General features: G+C 42.2%; 1 protein-coding gene across 1 annotated transcript in view; it reads right to left on the bottom strand.

Moving 5' to 3' along the window:
• CBLB (Cbl proto-oncogene B) overlaps positions 1 to 23,993 on the bottom strand; it is a 1,559,167-nt gene that overhangs the window by 91,603 nt on the left and 1,443,571 nt on the right. The window contains exons 13-15 of the mRNA XM_044071985.1: positions 12,621 to 12,694; positions 12,371 to 12,536; positions 12,085 to 12,091 (exon numbers count right to left, since the gene is read on the bottom strand). Of these exons, the coding sequence (XP_043927920.1) occupies positions 12,085 to 12,091; positions 12,371 to 12,536; positions 12,621 to 12,694 (247 nt within the window). The remainder of the gene's footprint in view (positions 1 to 12,084; positions 12,092 to 12,370; positions 12,537 to 12,620; positions 12,695 to 23,993) is intronic.

The following is a 23,993-nucleotide window of genomic DNA, read 5'->3' as shown; positions in this document are numbered from 1 at the left end:
TTTTTTTCCTCCTTTTTGTGTTCTAGGGTGGTAGGTTTAGAATTTGAGCCTTGCCTAAAAGGCACTATGGGGTGGCAGAGCCTTTGCCAATATCCGGAAGCCTAGGGTGACAGGTGCAAAGCGTCCCTTTGCAGCGTGGCTTGTCCAGCATGTCATCCCAGGCAGACAGACATTGGATCCCCTTTGAATGACACCAGAATTTAAGCCAATTATTAAAGCTGATCATCTTATCACTGTATTGTGGCATCATTCTAGGTGAAGGTAGGATACTGCTCAAGGTCAGGGTCATACCTGCCTGGGCTACATAATCAGAGAGCTCCTCAATGTCTCTTTTCATGTAGTCCAAGGAGGTACGTCTCAAGTCGTTGACACCAGCGTGGACAATGACTGAGTCGTTTGTACCTGCTGTTGAGAGACCTGAGTGCTTGCGTTATGTGGCGGATTCTAGCGCCCGACAGGCAGCTTACTGTGACCTTCTCCTTACTCAGTCTGGTGAGCGGGACGTCAGTGTGTATGACTATGGAGTCACCTATGACAAGTATGTTTGGTGTTGTATTTGGCCTTAAGGGCAGTGACTGCTTTGCACACTGATTTTGTTGTTTATGTGTTGTTTGTGTGGTGTATTGAGTTTGCAGTTGCTTTTGTGTCTGCTTTGGAGGCCTCTGCTGTTTAGGTAATTTTTTACTCCGAGCCTCCGAGTATATCTTAGTGTGTTTATGTGTTTGATTCAGTGGTGTGGTTGAGTTATGTGAGACTGGTATTGTGGTGTGTGGAGTTGCCTTCTCCTCCTGCCTGGTCTTGCCAGTCCTGAGTTGAGAGAGCTCAGCCTCCAGTCTGGCTAAATAGCTGCATCTCTCACAAGTGTTAGTGTTACGTGGGAGGAGGACAGGGTTGTCCGTGTACATGAGGCAATTGTAACATTGTCTCAGAATTCCCAGATTCACCAACTGGGCAGGAGAGGACGCCAGCATCTGACCCTTCGACATGCTAGAAAGAATTATGAGTTGGTATGAGACAGAAAAGTAGTGGGCTTAGCAGGGAAGTGGGCACTCCTGGGGGGTTTTGCTAAATGTTATCATTTAAACTTGGGGTGTAATCTGCTCCCAGTAGGAGCTGCCATTTGAGTTCCCTCACTTCAAGTAAAGTAACATGTATAATCATATATATATATATATATATATATATATATATATATATATATATATATATATATATACACACACACACACACATGTATAATCATATATTTATTTATATATATATATATATATATATATATACACATGTATAATCATATATATATATATATATATATATATATACACACACACACACACACACACACACACATGTATAATCATATATATATATATATATATATATATATATATATATATATATATACACACATACACACATGTATATACATAAATATATATATATATATATAAACACACACACACACACGTATATACATACGTGTATATATATATATATATATATACACACACACATACACACACACGTGTGTATATAGATATATATATATGTATATATATATACACACACACACACATATATATATATATATATATATATATATACACACGCACACATATATTTATATATATATATATATATATTTATATATATACAAACAAAAACTTCAGCAGCAAAAATAAAAATTCAAAAACCAAAAAGATAAAAGAAACTGATATACGAGTGTGCTTTCGTTCTTTCTTGTATAAGAACTTCTTCAGAAAATGAGTCCTGAATATTAGGAAAGAAATATAAACAGTAAGAGAAGGGCAATAAAATTAGTAACCACCAATAGCAATTGTTCAGTCCTGTTACATCATGTCAGTGTAGCATTCACGTAGGATGGTAATAAGATACATGAATAAACATGCAAGGTAGCCAGAAAATGTAAGAGAAGTGGAGAAGTCAGTAATCCTACTTCAAGGCACATTTCAAATGAATGTTATCATTTAAACTTGGGGTGTAATCTGCTCCCAGTAGGAGCTGCCATTTGAGTTCCCTCACTTCAAGTAAAGTAGCATAGTCTCCAAAAAATAAGTCCACTTGTTCTAAGATAAAGAAAATAAATTTGTCATAAGTAGCCCATGAAACAGAATGTCTAGCTAAAGCATTTCTGGAGTCTTGTCCTCTAATCGCACCATTGTGTTCCTTAATGCGATCTGAAAGTTTCCTGCTAGTCTTACCAGTGTAGAATGAATTGCAGGAACTGCAGACTGATATATATATATATATATATATATATATATACACACACACACACACACATCTATATATATATATATATATATATATATATATATATATATATACACACATACATATATATATCTATACACACACACATATATATATATATATATATATATATATATATATATATATATATATATATATATACACACACACGTGTATATATATATATATATATATATATATACACACACACACGGTGTATATATACATATATATATATATATATATGTATAAATATATATATATATATACACACACGTATATATATATATATATATATATATATATATGTATATATATATATATATATATATATATATACACACACACACACACACACACACACACACACACACACACACACACACACACACACACACACACACACACACACACACACAGAATTTTGTAACAAAAAACTGAAACAAAATTACTCACCCAAGAACCCGTTTTAAAGTAGAATTGGTCCACTCAACAGTGAGTTACAATAATAATACAATTTAAGTTCCTAAGATTTAAATAAAATATCCAAAAACAGAGTACAAAAAGTACAGTTTTGTACCTACCATAAATGTAGATGTCCGATAGGAATGCATCTGCAGTCCTTACAAATGGGTAGTCCTGTCGTCAGGCAGCCCTTCGGTCGGCCGGATTCCAAAGTCTAGGTCTGGCTTCGGCTGGTGTCGCACTTCACCCGACGTCATAGCTGCAGTTTTTCGGGTATAAAGGCATCAGCCGACGCCATTTTCCTCAGTGTTTCTTGCCCCAGATGCCAGGTGCCCTCTTTGATGGCTAAATTTGGATAAATGCCAATGTTTCCAAATAGCAGAGAGCAAACACATAAAATAAGCATGTATGTACATATATACAAACAAATACACCATAATAGATCCCCAAGCTAGCTGAAGGATGGCAAATACCCTAGGAGTACCACAGAGGGAAGATGGGTGGGTAATCCTGACTGCAGATGCATTCCTATCGGACATCTACATTTATGGTAGGTACAAAACTGTACTATGTCCTTCAAGGATGCATCTGCAGTCCTTACAAATGGGTAGAATACCATAGCTAAACTAGGGAGGAGGAAAAAGTAGAGATTATGGTGTAGTTAGGATCCCTTGCAAAACAGCAGTGGCAAAACCTGCTCGGGATCTAAAGTATAAAGGTAAATTGTAATGCTTGGCAAATGTATGCACGGAGGTCCAAGTAGCAGCCTCTATAATGTCCTTGGTAGCCACTCCTCGTAAGAAAGCTGTGGTAGTGGCTGTAGCCCTTGTGGAGTGAGGCCTGATGTTCTCTGGAGTTTTCTTTCCATGGTAGGAGTAACAAAATCTAATGCAATTTCCTATCCACTTGGAGATTGTCTGTTTTGAAATAGGTTTTCCTTCCTTTCCTGTTGCATATGCTACCAGAAGCTGGTCAGTTTTTCTATTGGACTTGGTCCTGTCCAGGTAGTAGCGTAATTGCCTATGTACATCCAAGGTATGCAACAGTCTTTCTCCCCTGTTCTGTGGGTTGGGGAAGAATGTAGGTAGGTGGATAGCCTGATTTAAAGACACTCTGGATACCACCTTAGGCATAAATGTGGGATTTGTTCTCATGGACACTCTATCTTGATGGAAGATCAGGAAGGGTTGCACTGCCATTAATGCCTGTAGTTCAGAGACCCTTCTTGCTGAGGTGATTGCCAGTAGAAAAGCAGTCTTCCAGGATAAGTATTGTAATTCTGCTGTTGCTGCTGGTTCGAAAAGGGGAAGTGTCAATTTTTCTAACACAAAGTTCAAGTCCCATGCTGGCAATGGTGGTTTCCTGGGACGTTTTACATTTTTTAATTCCTCTCAGAAACTGTCTGAGCAGAGGATGAGAGAAGACAGGAGGATCCAAGCTGTATTCTGCTGAAATAGCTGATGCATGTATCTTGATGGAAGAATAGGACAGGCCTGCATGGAAGAGCTCTGCCAAGTACTCCAGGATGTTGGCTATGTTTACTAGCGCCACATCTTCTCCTTTGCAGTACTCCAAATGAGATATCTTTTCCATTTTGCTGCATAATTCTTTCTTGTTGAAGGTCTACGAGCCTCAAGGATTATGTCTTTAACCCTTTGGGATAAATCTGGGTTAATTGCCCTTATGTAATGTTCCAGGCAGTTAGCTGCAGAGTTTTCAGGTTTGGATGCAGGATGTTGTAGTTGTTCTGTGTTAACAGCAATGGGATCAGGGGCAGTGTCCATATTTGTTCCCGAGACATGCTCCTCAGCAATGGGTACCAATGTTGTCTTGGCCAGTCTGGAGCTATCAGAATGATCCTTGGACGTTCCTCTTTGATCTTCAAAAGCACCTTGAGCATCAAAGGAAGTGGTGGGAATGCATAAGCTGTCAGGTTTTTCCAACTGAAAGATAGGGAGTCCACCTTCCAAGCCAGTGGGTGGTACGTCCTTGTGCAGAATTTCTTTAGCTGGTGATTGAGTGGGGATGCAAATAAGTCTATTTGTGGTAATCCCCATTCTCTTGTGATGGCTTTGAAGATGTCCGGATGCAGCATCCATTCGTGGGCATCTGTGGTAGTTCTGCTTAAAATGTCTGCCAGAATGTTTTCTTTTCCCAGTACAAAAATTGCTTGTAACTGAATGTTGTAGCTCAGCGCCACATCCCATAGGTCCAGTGCCAGCCGGCATAGAGGGTATGAATGTGTGCCTCCCTGTTTGTTGATGTACCACATAACTGTGGTGTTGTCTGTCCTTATCATCAACTGACCTTCTTGGAGAAATGGTCTGAATGACTGGATTGCCAATTTTACTGCCAGCATTTCCTTTAGATTTATGTGCAGGCGCAGCTGGTCTTGGGTCCATAAGCCTTGTATGCACTTGTCCAGCATGTGTGCCCCCCAACCGAGGTCTGAGGCATCTGTCGTGATGGTTTGGCTTGGTTGACTTTTGCAGAAGGGCAATCCTTTGTTTGATTGACAGGCCTGAGCCCACCATAGGAACTCTTGTTTCAGGCATGGGATTATTGGAATTTTGGCTTCTAGGCTGTGCTTGTGTTGGGACCACAAATTCTTTAGGTACCACTGTAGCTTTCTCATATGCAGTCTGGCATGAGGGACCAGAATTATGCAGGATGCCATGAAGCCTAGGGCTTGCAGTACTTTTCTTGCAGTTAGATGGTTCTGCTTTGTTAATGCCAAGAAGTAGAGAGGTAGTTGCTCTTGCTTTTCTGCAGTTAGGGATGCCATTTGTTCTGATGTGTCCAGCTCTGCACCCAGAAAAGTTATTCTTTGGGATGGAGTCAGCCTTGACTTTTTTATATTGACTGTATATCCCAGGGCTTGCAGTAGGTAAATGACTCTTTGTAAGTCTTCTGTTAGTTTGCTTTTGTTGTCCGCTTGAATCAGGCAGTCGTCCAGGTAGGGATAAATTTGGATCCCCTGAAGTCTGCAATGAGCAATTACTGATGCCAGGCATTTCGTGAATACTCTGGGCGCAGTAGATAAGCCAAAGGGCAATGCTGAGAATTGATAATGCTCTGATCCTGCAAGAAATCTGAGGTATCTTCTGCAAATTGGTCGTATGGGGACGTGCAAGTATGCCTCCTTGAGATCTAGAGTTACCAGCCAAGACTCCTTGCCCAGCATGGGAAGAAGCTGCTGTAGGATCAGCATTTTGAATTTTGGAACAATGAGGAATGAGTTTAAAGCGGACAGGTCGAGAATAGGCCTCCATTTGTTCTCTTTTCTTGGTACCAGGAAGAGTCTGGAGTAAAATCCCTTTCCTTGCTCCATAGATGGTACCTTTTCCACAGCTCTCATTCTTAATAATTGAGATATTTGCTTTAGAGCTTCTGCCCTTTGAGTAGGTGGTAGGTTTGGCATTCCTCTCTTTCCTGGTAGAGTATGGAAATGGAACCTGTAACCTTGGTCTATAGTTTGCAAAATCCATCTTTCCCTTGTGATGCAATGCCAGTTCTTTGAAAATAAGGTTAGCTTTCCGCCTAAGGGTGCTTCCAGTTGTTCCTTGGTAGGCGGTGCCACATCCAAGTCACTGTGATTGTGTTGTTGTAGTGGTGGTGGCTGCGTGCCTCGCTGGTTGTTACCCTGCCACTGGCGTCCCCTGTAGGCACCTCTGGATTGGTTTCTGCCTCTTGAACGCCTATTCCTGCCTCTCTGTGTCTTAGAGGAGCCTGGAAAGGACCAATTTTTGGAGGGCCAGTTCCTGCTAAACCTTGGAGGTTGAACCTGTAAGAAATCTTTCACTGTTTGTACAGATTTCGCCTTCTCTTCCATCTTCTTTAGTACCTGCTGTGCAGGGGAACCAAATAAATTGACCTTGTCCATGGGTGCATCCAAAAGCTTAGATTTGACATGGTCCGGTAATGCCTGCTCTTTCAACCATGCATGTCTCCGGATAACTGTGCCAGTCATGGCTTATCTAAAGGAAGCCTCCAGTGCATCATAGCCACATTTTAAAGAATGGTTACTAACCTGCTGTATGTTATGTACCATTTCCTGAACATATTTTTTATCTAAAGATTCTTCAGAGGACAGCTTTTTAGTTAACTGGTCAAGCATAAACTCTTGATATTGAATCATATGGAATTGGCAGTTCAAAGCTCTAACTGACAAAGTAGCAGAAGTGTAAACTTTTTTACCCCATCTCTCTAAGGATCTGGATTCCCTTTCAGAGGGGAGGGGTTTTTAGCAGATGTAGTTGCTACAGCTTTAGGACCCTGGGAGATAGTCTCTGGATCTGCAAAAGGAGCCTTGTATAAATGGTGATGAGTGTCCAGGACCCTGTAGAACCTATCGGGCTTAGCAGGGGCCGGAGGTAATGAATCAGGAGCAGTGCAAGCATCATTAAATGCATCATCTACAACAGAAAGAACTGGAGGTATAGCTAAAGGCCTATGTTGTGGCAAATGTAGAAAAGTTCTAAGCCTTTTTCTGGAGTCTGAGAAATCTTGGCCCTGCCACTGAAATTGTTCCCTCATAGCATGCAAGGTTTCCCCAAAGGAAAATTCCTCAGGTGGAGAGGCTGAAGGAATGGACTCTTCAGCATCAGAGTCTTCGTAAGGGGAATAAGGAGCCTCAGGAGGGTCTGTATGTTCTGAGTCATCAGAGGAGTCATCTGTGGATACTGGTTCAGGGGGCTCTGCTCTAGGCCTCTTCACTGGAGGTGGATGAGAGGTCCTGTCTGGATGAGGCTGGAAGCCACGAATTAAAGAAATGAGATCCTCAGCCAAAGAAAGCATATGGGAACTAGTGCTGGGCCTGTGAGAGGGGGGTTTAACAGGCACCGTTTTTGAAGCTTTAGCTGCTTTAGCCCTGGCAAAGGCCTTAATAGACATGGCTGCAGGAGGCCTAGCAGCTCCACGTGCAGGGGTTGAAATATCCAAGGGAATAGTGTCTGATAATTCCTGAGAAACCGCAACAGAAGGTTGGATTTCAGAAGCCGATTCCACCAGGCTAGAAGAGGCCTCGGTAGAAGGCATGTTTTCGGCCGGGGGAAGAACCGCTTGCTCGGTTTCAGCCGAAACCGAGACACTCGTGGTTTGCTTAACCGCGGTTTCGCCGCGAGTGTCGGTCCTTTTCCCTGCGTTTTTTGGTAATTTGTGAAGTCGGAGGGTCCGACGGCATGATATAAGCAAAATCAGAGCCGAAAAACTGTTCTGCAAATTCTGACCGACGTCTAAGCGTCCGTCGGTTAAAAGAAGCACAGGCTAGACAAGCTGCTACGTCGTGGTCTGGGCCTAAACAAGGTAAGCAGTAAGAGTGGAAATCTTTATGAGGTATTTGTTTCCCACAAGTTAAACAGTTATTCACTTTTTCTGACATCGGCTGAGGCAAGAAAGAGTCCCCAACGGGGTACTTAGCTTTTTAGAAGTCTTCGAAGTAGTATTCGGTATGAAATCTCTGGTTCTGACCGACCGGCACTTGCGAACAGCTTCTGCTTCGGGCGCCACGCGGCAAGAAAGACTGGGGAAAATGGCGTCGGCTGATGCCTTTATACCCGAAAAACTGCAGCTATGATGTCGGGTGAAGTGCGACACCAGCCGAAGCCAGACCCAGACTTTGGAATCTGGTCGACCGAAGGGCTGCCTGACGACAGGACTACCCATTTGTAAGGACTGCAGATGCATCCTTGAAGGACATCACAGCTTTACACACAGGCCAAACTCTCCTGCACACAACCCCCACGTGGGAAGCAAGCCTTCAACTCCCCATCAGAATTATATATACCAGCTCTACAGTCACATCAACTACAAGAAGGGAAGCATCTCCCTAAAACTGAAATCCGTGCTGGAACACTAAAGAAAAACTACCATCCTACCCACACCAAGAGCCATTACATATAAGCAACCAAAAAAAAAAGGTACTAAAAGAAAAATGCAATATTTCAATTATAAATATTTGATCTTCATTAGCTTAAACATTTGAGTTATCAAATTATACAGCATTTGACTTTTAGGTCATGCTGAAAAAAATGCAGATTATTCAACAAATCAGCATTTCATAATGCTATCATATATCTGGTTCATAGGTTCATACTAGGCTATCTGCCTGAGGGCATTTACAAGCCTAGCCCATAGTTTTGTGGCTTACGCCACCCCTTTAGTATGGGGAACTATACCCATTATTTTGCTGTGCCTCTGTCGAGCAGTGACACTGAGGTAATCCCTGGGGTATATCTGCGATCTCCCATCCATTGGTCAAGATTTCTCTTGAACAAGGCCAGCGAGGTGCTCTGCCTCACATATACTGGGATTTTATTCCACAGCATAGGGAGTCTTTGGGTGATGAATCTATCCCTCCAGCACGTCCTATTAATAGCCGTGTCGAGGTTTAAGTCTCCCGCCCTTGTGGCTCTGACGGATCTAGATTTTTGAGGTGAAGCATATTCATCAAATCTGGATTTGACATGGCCTTGTATGTTAGGCAAAGGTCACCTCTGAGCAAGCGTGGCGACTGAATAGAGCTGGAGTTCTTTCAGTCGGGCAGCATAGGACAGATGTTTGAGACCCTTTATCCTTTTGGTGAGGAACTTTTGTGGCCTCTCCAGCTGCTGCAAGTGTCGGGTCAGATACATTCGAATGGGGCATTGTACTCAATCATTGGTCTGATGAGTGATGAGTATAGGGAGACTATGACCTCCCTTGATCTAGATGAGAATCCCTTCATGATAAGGTGGGCAATGTAGAAGGTCTTCCTAACTACTTTAGCTACATGGGTGTCGAATGACAGACTACTATCAACCTGGGTCCCCAGGTCCCTGATAACTTCTTCTGTGCTCAGTGGATTGCCACCTATTTGGTAGCTAGGGTAACCTTGTTTTCCCGAAGGGTATGACTATGCATTTTTGGCATTTAACTTTAGGCCATGGCTCTGGCACCAGTTATCCGTTTCTGTGAGACCCTTCTGAAGGATATCTGTGTCAGATGTGTTTTCTACCATGGCGCCCAGTTTGCAGTCATCTGCAAACTTTGTCAGCCATAACCCTCCTGTGTTTGCTTGTACTTCGGAAAAGTAGATGCCAAACAAGAGTGGGCCCAGGACTGAGCCCTGTGGTACACCACTTGTGACAGGCTTTGAGTCTGACATGGCGCCAGCAATTCTGACCCTGTGGGTTCTGTCACTCAGCCAGTTTGCAACCCATCTTGTGATGTATGGGTTAACACTTAAGCTGATGAGTTTTTCAATGATACCCGAGTGGGGTATTGTATCGAAGGCCTTCGCCAGATCGAGGTAGGCTGTATGGACTGCCTTTCCCTCATCAATGGCTTTAGTGACTGTTTCGAAAAAGTCAACCAAGTTTAGAAGGCATGATCTGCCTTTGACAAAGCCAAACTGGGATGGATCCAAAGTCTGCAAATTCCCTATGTCTTTATTTATGAGGTCCATTATGATCCTCTCCATGGCTTTGCAGATAAGGCTTGTCAAGCTAATGGGCGGTAATTTCCAGGGTCGGTGGAGGCACCGCCTTTGTGAAGTGGGACCACAGTTGCAGTGCGCCACTCCCTGGGTGATCCAGAGGTAAGACTATGATTAAACAGCTGTCCTAGCTGTGGGTTTAATTCTCGTTGAGTTGTGGAGCACACAGCCGGGGACACCATCAGGTCCCATGGATGCTGTGTTTTTGCTTTGGAGAGCAGTTCTCACTTGGGCGTTGGAGATGTTTGGGGCTGCAATCGCTTGGTATAGATATCTCTCCTTTTGGGGGAGGGGAGAAGTTTGCACTGAACCTGTCAGCCAGTATGTTGGCAATGTCTGTAGGATCAGTAATCTTCACATCATTTTGAACTGGTTCTGAGCATATCTGGGAGTTTCCTCCCAGGTTTCTAACATAGCTAAAGAAGGCCTTATGATTGTCTTTTGAGTCTTTAGCTATTTTTCTCTCAAAATTTGCTTTGGATGATTTTATGAGAGCTCTTAGTTTTTTACTTATAGTGATCAAGGGTGTCTTACCTTTTAAGGATTTTGCTCTATCTTGTAGTAGCTTCCTCCTTTTGTTGTAGAGTTTGTTTATGGCTGGGGTCCACCAGACTGGACGCTTGCCTTTGGTACAAAGAGTCTTTGTTTTGCTTGGGATTGCCTTATCCATGCAGTCCTGCAGGTGCTGGTAGAAGGCATTTGTAAGTGATTCAGCGGCTTGAGTAATGTTTTCCGCCGGCTCGTATTGTTTTCCGCCGGCTGGTTCTGTGCCAGTCCAACTGTATGATAACTGTATATCACCTACTGGTGTGTAGGTGTGTTTTATATTGAAAGAAATCTAAATATATAGATACACAGTGAAAAAATATGTCTGAAATAAGTTAGCGAGAGAGATAGGGTTGACGACACACCAAAATAAAATCAGCATGAAATCTGGTCAGCAAATGACTTCTGGAAAAGTAGTTAAGGTGCATGGAAGCACTACGACTCAAAACAGATGATTACTAGGCAACAACAGAAGGCTGCTGTCTTATAAAATCAATACAAAATCTGATTTTATTTAAATATAAAATAAAAATAACAGCCTGATACCTGATGAGTGACAGAAATACAATGTACGATGGTTTGGATAAGCAGTGGTGCAGATGACAACAATATGTCAGGAAGTTTAATAAATAAAACACACAGCAGATGCATTCTAACCATCATGAGGTCTGTATTTCAACTCCGAACTCTCTATATGAACTGTGTACACCACAACACACATCACTCTAGCAAGCACATCAGTTTTAAGCTACGTAACACACTCATGCTGTATTTTTTTTTTTTTAAGCAGGAATGTTAATAGGTTTCCCTGACCACACAGGACAAAGTTATCCTTGGGTATGTAAACACGGCTCCATGTTTGAAATTGATTATAAGACTTCAACAGTAGCTTCTAGGATTTTTTTAGGTGGTTAAATGTTTCACAGAATGTGAGCTTGTCAAGATTCCGTGTATAAGCCTTCCAGAAGTGGACTCTAGTGTGTTTGCAAAGCCATTCTGACTGATGGTACTCTAGAAATTTATTATACAACACATGCAAAACTGTAAATCTAAAGACTTGGCAGAAAATAACATGGCAGTCGTCAATACAGCCTTATCTAGGACCTTCTTGTACCTTTCAACAGCACAGGCTCCTAACAGTAATCACATGATGACCTACATCTCTCTGACACAAGATTAGACATGACAAGTTTGTTTGCTTAATCAGATATAACAAGTTATTAATTTTTTACTATTTCTCTGTGTAGTAACACATATGTTGTATAACTAAGTTGTGAAAGGGGATACTGTGAAACACTGCATTGTCCCTGCATGGTGCATCTTACAGTAGAGCTTAAAAAAATAAAAACATACCAATGAAACTATAACTACAGTGTCCAACTACGAAAACTTGTGGTCCTGGTCATGGATTGTACTGCACACATACAGCTCCAGAATTTTAGTGGGGATTAAATCCATAGTCTGGTTTGTGAAGATGGGCTTATAAGTTAGGGATAAAGCTAAACAAAACTTGATAGGATGACTAAAAAGTTCACTGCTAAAGGTGCAGACCGTACTAAGCTATGTGAAAATTAAAACAAACCAAAAAAAAAAAAAAAGATAAAAGCTAACTGCATGAATTCAACAGTAAAATTAAGGAATTGGATACCTTGTGGTGGCACCAGAAGATCATAATCAGAAGGTGTCCTGTTGAGAGGTGGTCCATGCTTCTGGTCTCGTGTAACAGGGCGAGCAGGTAGCAAAGGTGCTAATGTGCTGGGCATGTCATATAATTCACCTGTAAATTATTAAACATTTGAAAGTGTAACATCAGTAAATATCCATTAAGAACTACTGGACATATTTATTTCATGTACCTTACCAGTCTCTCTTTTCATCGTTTCTGATGTGCTTCTGCATGTTCCATCTGTTAAATATTGTCCATTTTCACACAATCTGAAAGCAAACAAAAAAAAATTGATACATTAATCTCAATTTTTTTTCAAATAGACTCCTCAGGGACTATTATTGTATATTAACTGCCTTATGACAGCCTATACTGCCAGGAACCTGGCCTGTAGTTTCCTGAAATTTGAGGTCTGCTCCCACTAACTTGACAAACCAGTCTGAAACCAAGCCCAAACATTCCACTGTATTTGTTAATAAACTGTCCTACTTTGATGACAAACATGTAAACCAACATGGGACTGCTGCTACCAAATGCGACCTTTTACGGCAATGCCACTTCTTTGGGCCCATCCAAAGTACAGACAGTTGAGAAATATCATCTTGGCCTAAGTAGCTTGAAGCAACTGCCAAAATCTGTGTTCACATCTTCTTTCCCTCCTACCGACTGCTTGGCTGGAGAAAATACAAGAAAGTATAGTTAAGCAACCTTGTTAACAGTGACCCCTGCAACAACATAACTGGGGTTCCCACTCTCCAATATCAGTAATGAACTGGCCTAAGTTTTCAAAGGTTCAATGGTCCCAAACCTACATGCTGGCATGTTCACTAATCTTTGCAAATTATGTATGTGTAGGTTACCTCAAACTATCTTCACTCATCAAAACAAGAAATTAATGAACTGTATAATCAGGTTATATCAAAGCTGTGAAAAAATATTGTGTCAAATAAAAAAAAATGAAGATCATGCACAGAAACAAGAGCTATTTGCAATCTAAAACCAAAGAGTCAAGGCAGGATTCCAGAACAGAAGGATGATGGAAGGATATCAGTATCGGCACGAGTCTCCCCCCTTGACAATCTGCTATTATATTGAGTACTAAACACAAATTTACTGTTTTACTTTGGGGAATACTTCTGCAACCAACCATATTGGACAGCCTTCCCAACCAGCACTTTCTGTGATTTGCAATTTCTTATGGATAAATGATGACATGATACTTTCAATATCACCCTGGATTGAGTGAGTGAGTTTGTACTTCAACATATTAACATAGAAAAAAATCTAGCTCATAGTTCACAAATTTTTGGACACACATTTTTAAAATATAATATTTTTAAGTAGCAAATTATTGGAGTAATACATCTTCATAATGCCTGAATGTGTCCTGTTGTCTTTTGTTACTACAAAATGCAACATAATGAGCAAGTCAACCTGAACGGTCTGTGCAGATGTTCAGTCTTTCTTGCCCTTTTCCAAGGGCACAGGCAATTGGTCAGTCTTTCTATTACCCTTCACATACTGCACATAATCCAAGATGTTCTGTGGACATCACTACTACACAAATATTTTCTCATTTATCTTGTATTAGGATATTAGGAAAATAAATAGCTGAAATGAGTGATTTATTAATAAATGCAACACTATCTTAAGTTTAAGAACTGGAGTGCTAAATGCCACTTCTTCACTGAAGAAGACTGTTTTGTTAAGCTACAGTTGAGATGGTATCAGAGGGCACTTATATTCCAAGACAGAAATTTCAGCCAACACTACTGGCTTGTCACATGTCTGCAGGATTGCTTTCCTTCTGTCATGAAGTTCAAATCCCAAACTGGAGGATTGCTTTCCTTCTGTCATGAAGTTCAAATCCCAAACTGGAGAGTTGGGATGATGACGCCTGAGGTATGCTCCTCAGTAAAGTTTCCTTCACTTAATTAAATGGGGACAATGGAAGAATATACAATAATACATTTTAAAAAAATTTGGAAACTAGAAAAAAAATTAAAAACTAAGTTTTTAAAACGTTACAGACATTAATGAAGGAAATAATGTGACAGACTAGGACATCCAATTAAAATAAATCAAAAATATTAAACGTAGAAGATAAAGCAGAAAGAAAAAAAAACTTTTTTCTGCAGTACCACAGTTGGAGATGACTGTATTAACTACAGGAAGCTACAAGTAACTGAACTGGCGTTCCACAGAAGAATTTGTTAAACTGAATGGGCACAAAACATTTATGCTCCTGATTTAGCCTTATAAAGAAGCAAAGAACCTTGCTGGTTAAAATGTAATTATATAAGCAGAAGATACATTTGAGAAAACAATGACAACAAAGAAAAGATGTTGAACATTGGTGGTCATGGTCTTTGTAAAAATATGACTACTCGCTTTATACTAGACAAAACAGGAGTAAGTTTGACTTCCTAGATGGCTGCACACTGATCAGCAGCTTAACTTCATCTCTCCCAGTGTGAAAACAGAAACTGAGAAGAGAAAATGGACTCATATTTGTGGGTAAATTTCAGTAACTGGCTAGTAAGTGCACTGCCTGGATGCCAGGAAAAAAGAAATACAGAGGACCTGAAAGAAAATCAGGTGCAAACGATAAGGAAAAAAAGAAACACTGACCAGGAAAAGCATTGCAACTGTTCAGCAAAAAGCAGTGCAAGCTCCAGACATGACTTCCAGTAACCTAGAGGAAAATATAAGGCAACTGCACACCGACCTGATTAAAACAAACTGATGAAGTATATCAACTGAAATAACAAAAGGCTGAAAAAAAATTGAAGAAGCTTTAATTAGATATTTAGAAGAGGGAATAAAATTGCAAAAAAACAGAGGTTGAAATGAAGAAAAGGCAGTGTCAAAAAAATAGAACTAGAGAATACAGCACCTAGGAAACCTGAGATTTTCTGCTATACCAGAGAAGCTGGAAGTAACACGTTGTATTAATTTTATGAAAGCACAAATAAGCAACTGGACTGGTATTCCACAGCTGGACTTGTTAACTGAAAAGGCACATTATGTGTATGCTCCAAACCTGGCCATGAGAAAGCAACTTAGACCTTTGATTCTGACAAAACTGTGGCAGAAGGACATAGTACTAAAAGTGGGAGATAGCAGAGTGTTTGTGTAGAATGGTTACTCACTGTCCACCAGGCAGAAGAGGAGTACATTTATTCCACTATTCAGGGAATGTCAAGAAGCAGTCATGAGATTCAAACTGCTGTGCCCAGCTATCTTCAAAATATTCTTTCATGGAGAGTCAAAATCATTTTTTGATGAAGTACATAAGAAAGAAATACAAAAGTCTGTCCAACAAAAAGTCAGCTGTGAAACAGGAGGAGATTCTGCTTCTTGTTCTGGTAATAAAGGTCAAAGAGAGACTGTGCCAGTGAAATCTTTCCAATGTTTCAGAGGAAAATGCTTGAGAGAAGAAAAAAAACACAACAGTTGACTAGTAAAATCGAGAGTATTTTGGAAATGAAGCAGAGACCAGCTATGGGGAACATAGATGAACAGGAATAAAACCAGTAACTTGGAAACTTTAAAAAGATTGATTACAAATCAATAATCTTATTTGTGAAACATAAAAAAGAAGAAAATCTGGAAATACTGGACTTTTTTGACTTTGTTAAATTTGTAGACAAATTGGTTAACAATATCTATATTTATAGGGACATGATAAAAATTATAGTTAAGTACTTACCATAACTTGGCATCTGTGTTATCTGTAGTCATCACTCATCATGTTAGGGTCTTGGATCAGAGTCTGAATACTCAGACCACAGCTTACCTCAAGCTCCTCCCCTCCCATAATGCTCTGCTGCCTTACACTCCCTCAGATCGAGTTTGCATAAGGAAGGAAGGCAGACAAAAGTACTTAAAACAGAACCTCCAAATCCAACCAATCTTCCAGGAAGGGGGCTGGAGGGTGGGATTGTGATGAATGGTGACTACAGATAACACAGATGCCAAGTCATGTTAAGTACATAACTATAAATTTGATGTTATCTAGTCACCACTCCTCACGCTAGGGTCAGAGTCCCCAGCTACCTAAATCCTGGGAGGTCTCAAGGAAGGACATGCCGAAGAACCGTGGAGCCAAATGAAGCCCTTCCTCTAGAAATCAAATCCAACTTACAGTGGGAAATGAAAGTATGGGGAGAAGACCTCATTGCTACTGTACACATGTCATTTAAAGATTGATGATCTGCAAAGGCAGTGGAGTTACAGACTGCCCTGGTAGAATGAGCCCTCACTGGTGTAGCCAAGGAAATACCTTCTGAAGAATAAATGAAGGAAATACATTGCAAAATCCAACAGGAAACAGTGACTTTCGAAATACCCCCTGCCCTTTCTATTCAAAGGAAAGCCGACAAATAGTTGGTCTGAATGCCTAAATTCTCGCGCTCTATGCAAATAAAATTGAACTTGATGATGAACGTCCAATGTGTGCAGAATATATTCCCCTTTATTGGAATAGTTAGAAAAAAATACTGGTAGACGAATACATCGATTGAGATTTGCTGGTAAGGCCACTTTAGGCATGAAGGCTGGATCTGGTTTTAGAGACACCCTGTCCTTGTGGAAAATTAAGTAGGGCAGCTTGATAGTAAGAGCTTGCAACTCAAACTCTCTTTGCCGAAGTTATTGCCACTAAAAAAGGCAGTCTTCCAGGAAAGAAATTTAATATCACACAAAAACACTCATTCAAAGGGTGGTTTTGTCAAATCCTGTAGGACCAAAGTCAAATCCCATGGGGGAGAAGGGATTTTTACAGGAGGCTGTAAAAGAAAAAACGTTTTTAAAAAGGCCTTACAGAGGCGTGCAGAAAAGGCAGAATCACCACAAAGGTGAAAATTCAAAATCGCTACCAACTGTACCTTGATAGTGGAAAATCTAGCTCCTTCCTTAAAGATAGATGTCAAAAAGAGAAGCATTTCAGGAACAGGGGCAGAGATGTGATCTAAATTCCTATTCTTCGCCCAAACTGAAAACCTCTTCCATTTACTGGAATAAACTTTCCTAGTAGAGGACCTCTGGGAAGCAAGAGTAATCTCCTTTATGGGTGACGCTAGCCTGGACTTAGCCAAAATCACTGGAAATGGACATACCACACTGTCAGATGTAGGGTCTGAAGGTTCGGGAGAGGTAAGAAAGAAGGATGAGATAGCAGATCCAGAATTGTATCTAGCACCCAGGGTGGATGCCTCAAATGAGACTGTAGGAGGGGGAACCACACCTGCTGAGGCCAAAAGGGGGCAATGAGGATCAGTTGACTCGAGGCATCTGGCTTTCTGAAGTACTCTGGGAATTAGAGGTAATGGAGGAAAGGCATTCAAGAGACCCGCATGCCAATTGTGGGTGAGCACGTCCCTGGGGGATTCCCCCCTCTGGGGGGATCAATGCAAAATTGTTGCTGCATTTGTGGTTGAGAGGAGATACAAACAGATCACAGCTCGGATAACCTCACCAACGGAAGATCTGTTGAGCCACCACTGGATTCAGGGACCACTTGTGAGGAGATAATATAGCCCTGCTTAATTTGTCCGCCAACATGTTGGATGGTCCAGGAATGTGCATTGCAATGAGAAAGCACGCCGTGGCCATCGCCCACTCCCAGACCCTTCATGGCCTCGTGACACAGGAGATATACGGCCCCATGCTTGTTTATATATCACACAACAGCCATGTTGTCTGATAGAACCGCAATCATTCCCTGAGGAAGGCAGTCTTAAAAGGTCTGCAACGATAAAAGGACTGCCCTCATCTCCAGAACGTTGATGTGTAGTTTGGTCTCTGAGGGTGACCGTGTCCCTTGGATAGTCTGTCCTGGAAATGCCCCACCCTAGGATGGAAGTGTCCAAGGTGACTGTCGCCACAGGAGTCAGAGGAACAAAAGGCTGTCGCCACAGGAGTTGGAAGAACAAAAGGCTTGCCTGCTAGAAGATCCAGTGAACGAATCCACCACGAAAGATGCTTGTGACACACTGGGGTGAGCTGAATGGAAAATGATAGGGGATGCCACAACGCTGACCACTGAACTGAAAGGGCCCAATGAAGGACCCTCATATGTTACCGAGCCATCAGAATCAAATAAATGGTGGTCACAATCGATCCTAGAGCCCAGAGAATAAGTAAGGACGAAGAACAGGTTAGCTCCAGCAAGGTCTGAACTTGGCCGTGAATAAGCGACACCCGTCAAGGAGGTAAGGCTGCGACTTGAGAGTTGGTATCCAATAGAGTGCCTATGAACTCCAGCTTTTGGGTTGGAATCAAAGAGGATTTCACCACATTCACTGTAATACCCAGCAGATGGAACAGGGAAAGTATGGTGTGAATATTGCCCAGTAGTTGATGCCTTTATGGGGGCCGTCAGGAGCCAATTGTCTAAACAGGGAAAAACTTGGATTCCCTGTAGCCAGAGATGAGCTGCTACCACTGCCATGCATTTTAACACCCAGGGGACTGGAGAGGCACAATCGACTGCACAGCGACCATCCAAAACTTCAACTTCTGCATGAACTGGTTCATGCGACTGAGATCCAATATAAGACAGATCCCCTGTTTTCTTCGGAACTAGAAAGCAGGAATAAGTTCTGGATCCTCTCTGTCCTACGGGGACCTGTTGGATGGCTCTTTTCTGAAGAAGGCTTACAACCTCCTGTCGGGCTGCCTCTACCTGACTGGGTGGCACACGTCCGGAAGAGGACTGAATTTGGGGGAATTTCTGAAAAGGGAATGCAATAGCCCCTGGATATAATTGCTGCCACCTACTGGTTGTTTGTAATACTTGCCCAGGTTAGCCGGTGCAGCGATAACCGACCCCCCAACTACCTCTAGGGATGGACAGTTAGGCAATGCCTCAGGGATGCTGCAAAGGTTTCTCAGAGAAGGGCGGCGTCTACCATTGAAACCTCTTTGCCATCCCCTGGAGGAGGAATCCTCCTTAACATCATGAAAGGGAGACTGTGCCTTCTTGAACCGCATTTTCTTACTCCCCTTCTGAGTCTTGGAAAAGGACCTCTGAGGGGCAGAAAAACTGATACCAACGTCCGACAAGGTCTTCCATTCCTTTTCACTGTGGGTCAAAGTGTCTTTCACAGTGGAGCCAAAGTGTGTGGAATGATCAAAGGGGGCGTTAACAAAACACGTCCTGAAGGGCTCTGCAAACCCGCTCAAACGGAGGCAGGCATAACGCCTATTTGTAAAACCTGAGCCCGCCGCCTGTGAGGAACCTTCCACAGCATTGGAAATTAGCCTAATGGACGAATTCGCAACTGAACGAAGGGCTGACAGCTTTGAAGAAACTGCCTTGAATTCCTCCTCAGACACAGACCCAGAGAGGGAAGTAGATAGTTCCATTATCAAATCCCTCTGGAGACAGGTGAAATGCGCAAGATAATTTAATGCTCGCAGGCTAAAAGCAGCCGAGGCGAACACCCGCTTTCTAAATCTGTCCATAGCCCTAGATTCACAATTGGGCGGATGGACAGAAGAACTCTGCTCTGCCAATTCCTTTTTGGTAGCAGTGGCCACCACAATAGCATCAACTGGGACTGCTTTGGACCAAAAGGTTCTATCTGATGGAGGGCTCAGAAGCTTTCCCATGTTTTTGGACACTGGCTCCATGGTATCTGGCTCCTTCCAAGCACTACTGGAAAGATCAATGAGAGGATCAGTGGGTGGGTGGGTGGGGGGGCACCCAGGAGGTAGATGGCCCTATACCAAAAGCCTCCGGAAATACGGCTTCCTCCGAGGACGGGGTTTGGGTAGAGCAAGCTCCTTTAGCCTTGAGGATCTCAAGTATATCTCCAAAGGTCCGTCCTCCGACAGAGATCTTGGAGACCCATCCTCCTCACCAGGATCTGTATCCTCGGTAAGGGACTCCATAGTGGAGTCAAGATGTCTCCTCTTACAAGTCCTCTTCCTGGGAACTTTCTGCTGGGGGTGGCGGTGAAGACTCAGAAGAGGAGGGGGCCCCTGCGGGGGAGACATCCCCCTGCAGGCCAAGTCAGATGGGCTGACCGAAAGCAGGATGAGAGAAGCCGATCAGATACTGGGGCTGGGTAGGAAGACTGTGAATAGGAGAGGCAGCTCTGATAGCAGACAAAGATCTTTTGGCAGCCCGGAAAGCAGAAGGACTAGAAGAGGTTCCCTCCCCCTCTCCCACTGATACAACCCTAGCGGAAGAGAAGGTGGACCCCCCCCCAGTCCCAACACTCCGCCGAATGGCACCGGACTGGAACTGTTGAAGGAAGAGACTGATCTGAAAAATCCTATGCCCAAATCCAACCCCATGGACCCCGGCTCGACACGCCAGACCGGCCTGATGGTCTGTTCCAGGGAACAGAAACAGTACCAGCCACCGATCCCATCAGGGAAGGACCCAAACTGTGCCCAAGAGCTCCCCTAGCCTCCACTCCACTCAACCGTCCCTGAGAATCCAAGCCACTGGTCAGATGAGGAGTGATCGAAGAGGGAGTGGGAGATTGGATTCCTGACCTGCGGGCCAGAAAAACCCCAACACCATCTGAACTTTCAGAAAGGCCTGCATCATCCTTTCCATATCCATAGGGAGGGCACTCCTGGAAGATCGGGAGGAGATGGAGGACCTATTGGGAGAGTCGCGTCTGGTGCCTCAGTGTCATCTCTTGCATTCCCTAGAACAAGACCTACCCAGAGAAGACAGAACCTGTTTAGAAGGCAATGGATCCAAAGGGAGATCCTCCACTACAACTGGCTCTGACACCACTCTCGGATATGACCGAATCGGAATCAAACTCAGCAAAGGATCCGAAATAATACTTCTCAAATCCCTCCGATCTGAAAGGGTCACATCCGTAGGTATGGTGCTTACCCTCAGATCCGAAGGTCTGGAGTCGAAATCCTTTGATCTGGGAGAGGACACCGAAGGTACTGGATCCTAGGGCTTCAGGTCCGAACCCTTGGATCCAGGAGAGGGCTCCCTGGACGATCTGGGACACGAAGATATCGGATCCGAAACTGTCCTGGCTGGAGCCGGATCTGAAGATCTAGGATCCGACAGCCTGGGACACTTGGTTGGGGCCTCCTCCGCGGAAAGCTTCTTTCTAGCCCCAGAACAGCCCACCTTGGCCAGGGAACCAGTAACCAAGGGGCCTCCATTGACCAAGCCTTTAATAAGGAGCTTGTTACGAAAGTCGACCAAAGCCCTCGAGTTAAAAGTGGCACAAATGCTGCATTCCACCTCGAGGTGGTCGCAGCCAAGACAGTAAAGGCATTCCTCATGTGAGTCGGAAATAGGCATTTTCCGCCTACAAGAGGAGCACCTTCTAAAAAACTGAACTGGGAAACAAAGAATGAAGTCAAAAAACAAGCCAAAGTTCAAAAAAACAGATAAAACCATACAAAACACTCAAGCCCACAACTTAAATCTCACCAACTACTTACACACCACAGAAACTAGGCCGAAACACAAACCCCGAGAAAGAGACAAGAAAAAAAGGTAAGAATCCAAGGCAGAGGGGATATCTAAGAAAGGAAAACTACCTACCAATACTACAACCCAGAAAAATACAAGAAAATTAAGAAACCTTTCAAAGAAACACACTAAGAGAAGTTGAGCAAACTGTGTCTGACTGAGCGGCAAATGAGACATGTGGGAGTGTAGGGCAGCAGAGCATTATGGGAGGGGAGGAGCTTGAGCTAAGTTGTGTTCTGACGATGATGGCTTGGATCCGATATTGGATCCAAGACCCTAACTTGAGGAATGGTGACTAGACAATATCAGATTAAAGTACTTAGGAGTAATGGTTTAAAAATGATTCCAGTGTGACAGCTAAGGATTTGTGGGAAGAGACTAAACAAAAGATAATACAATAAATGAAAAATTGGAAGCTCTGTTACATGGATACAGATAGTATGATACAAGCAGTTAAAATATTTTTAGTCCCTTTAGTCTTATACACAGGTCAGGCATATTTTTATAAATCAGAGGAAAAGTTGTGGATAGCAATTAATAAAGAGCCGAAGGATTTTATCTGGTAGGGGAGAGAAAGAGAGTCAAGTGAGATAATATGATTCTTCCAACAGAACAAGGAAGAATGGGATTACCTGATTTGAAGAGTATTTCAGAGCTACACAGTTAAGACTCCTATACATAAGCACAAGCAGAAATCTGTAAGTCAACATGGAAAGGGATGATGATGAATTGGGGGGACCTTAAGAAAGAAGGAAAGATTGTGATTTTGGATGCAGATCTTTACGAAGAATAAAAATCACACATTTCATTCATAAAGTAGAAGAAAGTATTCTAAGAATTAAGCTGACACGTGAATGCAGAAAGTAGATTCTGCCAAGAGGGATGGCTGCAATTAGGGATACAGACAATAGGCAAGAGGGGGCTGGAATTTATTGGAGAAAACTGGCAAAGTATCCAAGGTACTAGGAGTAAATAACTTGAGGGGGACAGGTAAGAGAATGGGAAGATGCCAAGAATTTATTGGGACTGCAGGTTAGAAACTGCCTTCCCTATCAAGGATTGATATCAGAGTATAGGCAAAGAGAAAGAAATGGTGGGGAAGGGGGTCCTAAATGAAAGACCATCACTGGTAGAGTCTTTAGTAGAAGCTGCTGTTAAAAATGGAATAAATAGTATAGCAAATAAAATATTGCATGATAACTATAAGAATCAATCACGGGAGGTTAGAAAGGATTGGGAAAAGAGACTGAATAAGCATTTCACAAAGAGACAATGTGGGGATATATGTATGTCTCCCAAATATGCAACAAAATCTAGACAATTTAGGATTTTTGCTTGGAAATGTTTACATAGATATTTTATACCACAAGTAGACTCCAGAGGATTTTTCCTCAGGTAAACAGAAAATGTTGAAGGTGTGATGGGGAAGAAAGAGGTAATTGGGAACGTATTTTCTGGAGTGGGATGAGTTGGCAGACTTTAAAGATTCCCTGCAGACTAATCTAGCTGACATACTGGGTGAGCCAATTGGTGTATCTAGGGAAATAATTTTTCTGAGCTATGACACAGAATCAGAAATATGTAGCTGTAAGTAAGGCCATGCTGAGTCTAATTATGGTGAGAGACAAAAAAGCAATTGCTAGAAAATGAAAATCAGTCTAAACCAACTGTACTACTAGAAGTAGTGAATATAGTAGCAGAGATAAAACAACTGGAACTGGTATCTTTAGAAAAGGGTAGGAGCAAATTACATAGAAAAAAATGAGAATTGTGGTAACAATACATACAGGGGAGGAGTAAGGTTTAAAAGAAGTCAGGATTTGAATGAGCTATGTAATGTTTGACTGCCAATGACTGGATAGACTATAAGTGATGTATAATGCTTGCAACTAAGATTATGGCAATAATGGTCTGTTTTTATTTATATAAATGTACGATTGCCTATGTCGTAAGTGATAAATTAATAAAGCTGTTTCTTGTTTAAAAAAAGTGTTTATTCTAATCATTAGCAGTTGTCATAACACTAAGGTGAGACTCAAACTACAAGTCCAAGCAGTTACAAGAATATTTTTCCAGGTGGATCAAAAACTTGTACAACC

This window comes from Protopterus annectens, chromosome 5.part0 (genome assembly GCF_019279795.1).
Source record: "Protopterus annectens isolate FY-2018-M chromosome 5.part0, PAN1.0, whole genome shotgun sequence".
Classification (NCBI taxonomy): domain Eukaryota; kingdom Metazoa; phylum Chordata; order Ceratodontiformes; family Protopteridae; genus Protopterus; species Protopterus annectens.
The sequence above is the reverse complement of the archived record's forward strand: the minus strand, read 5'-3'. Positions and strand labels throughout refer to the sequence as shown.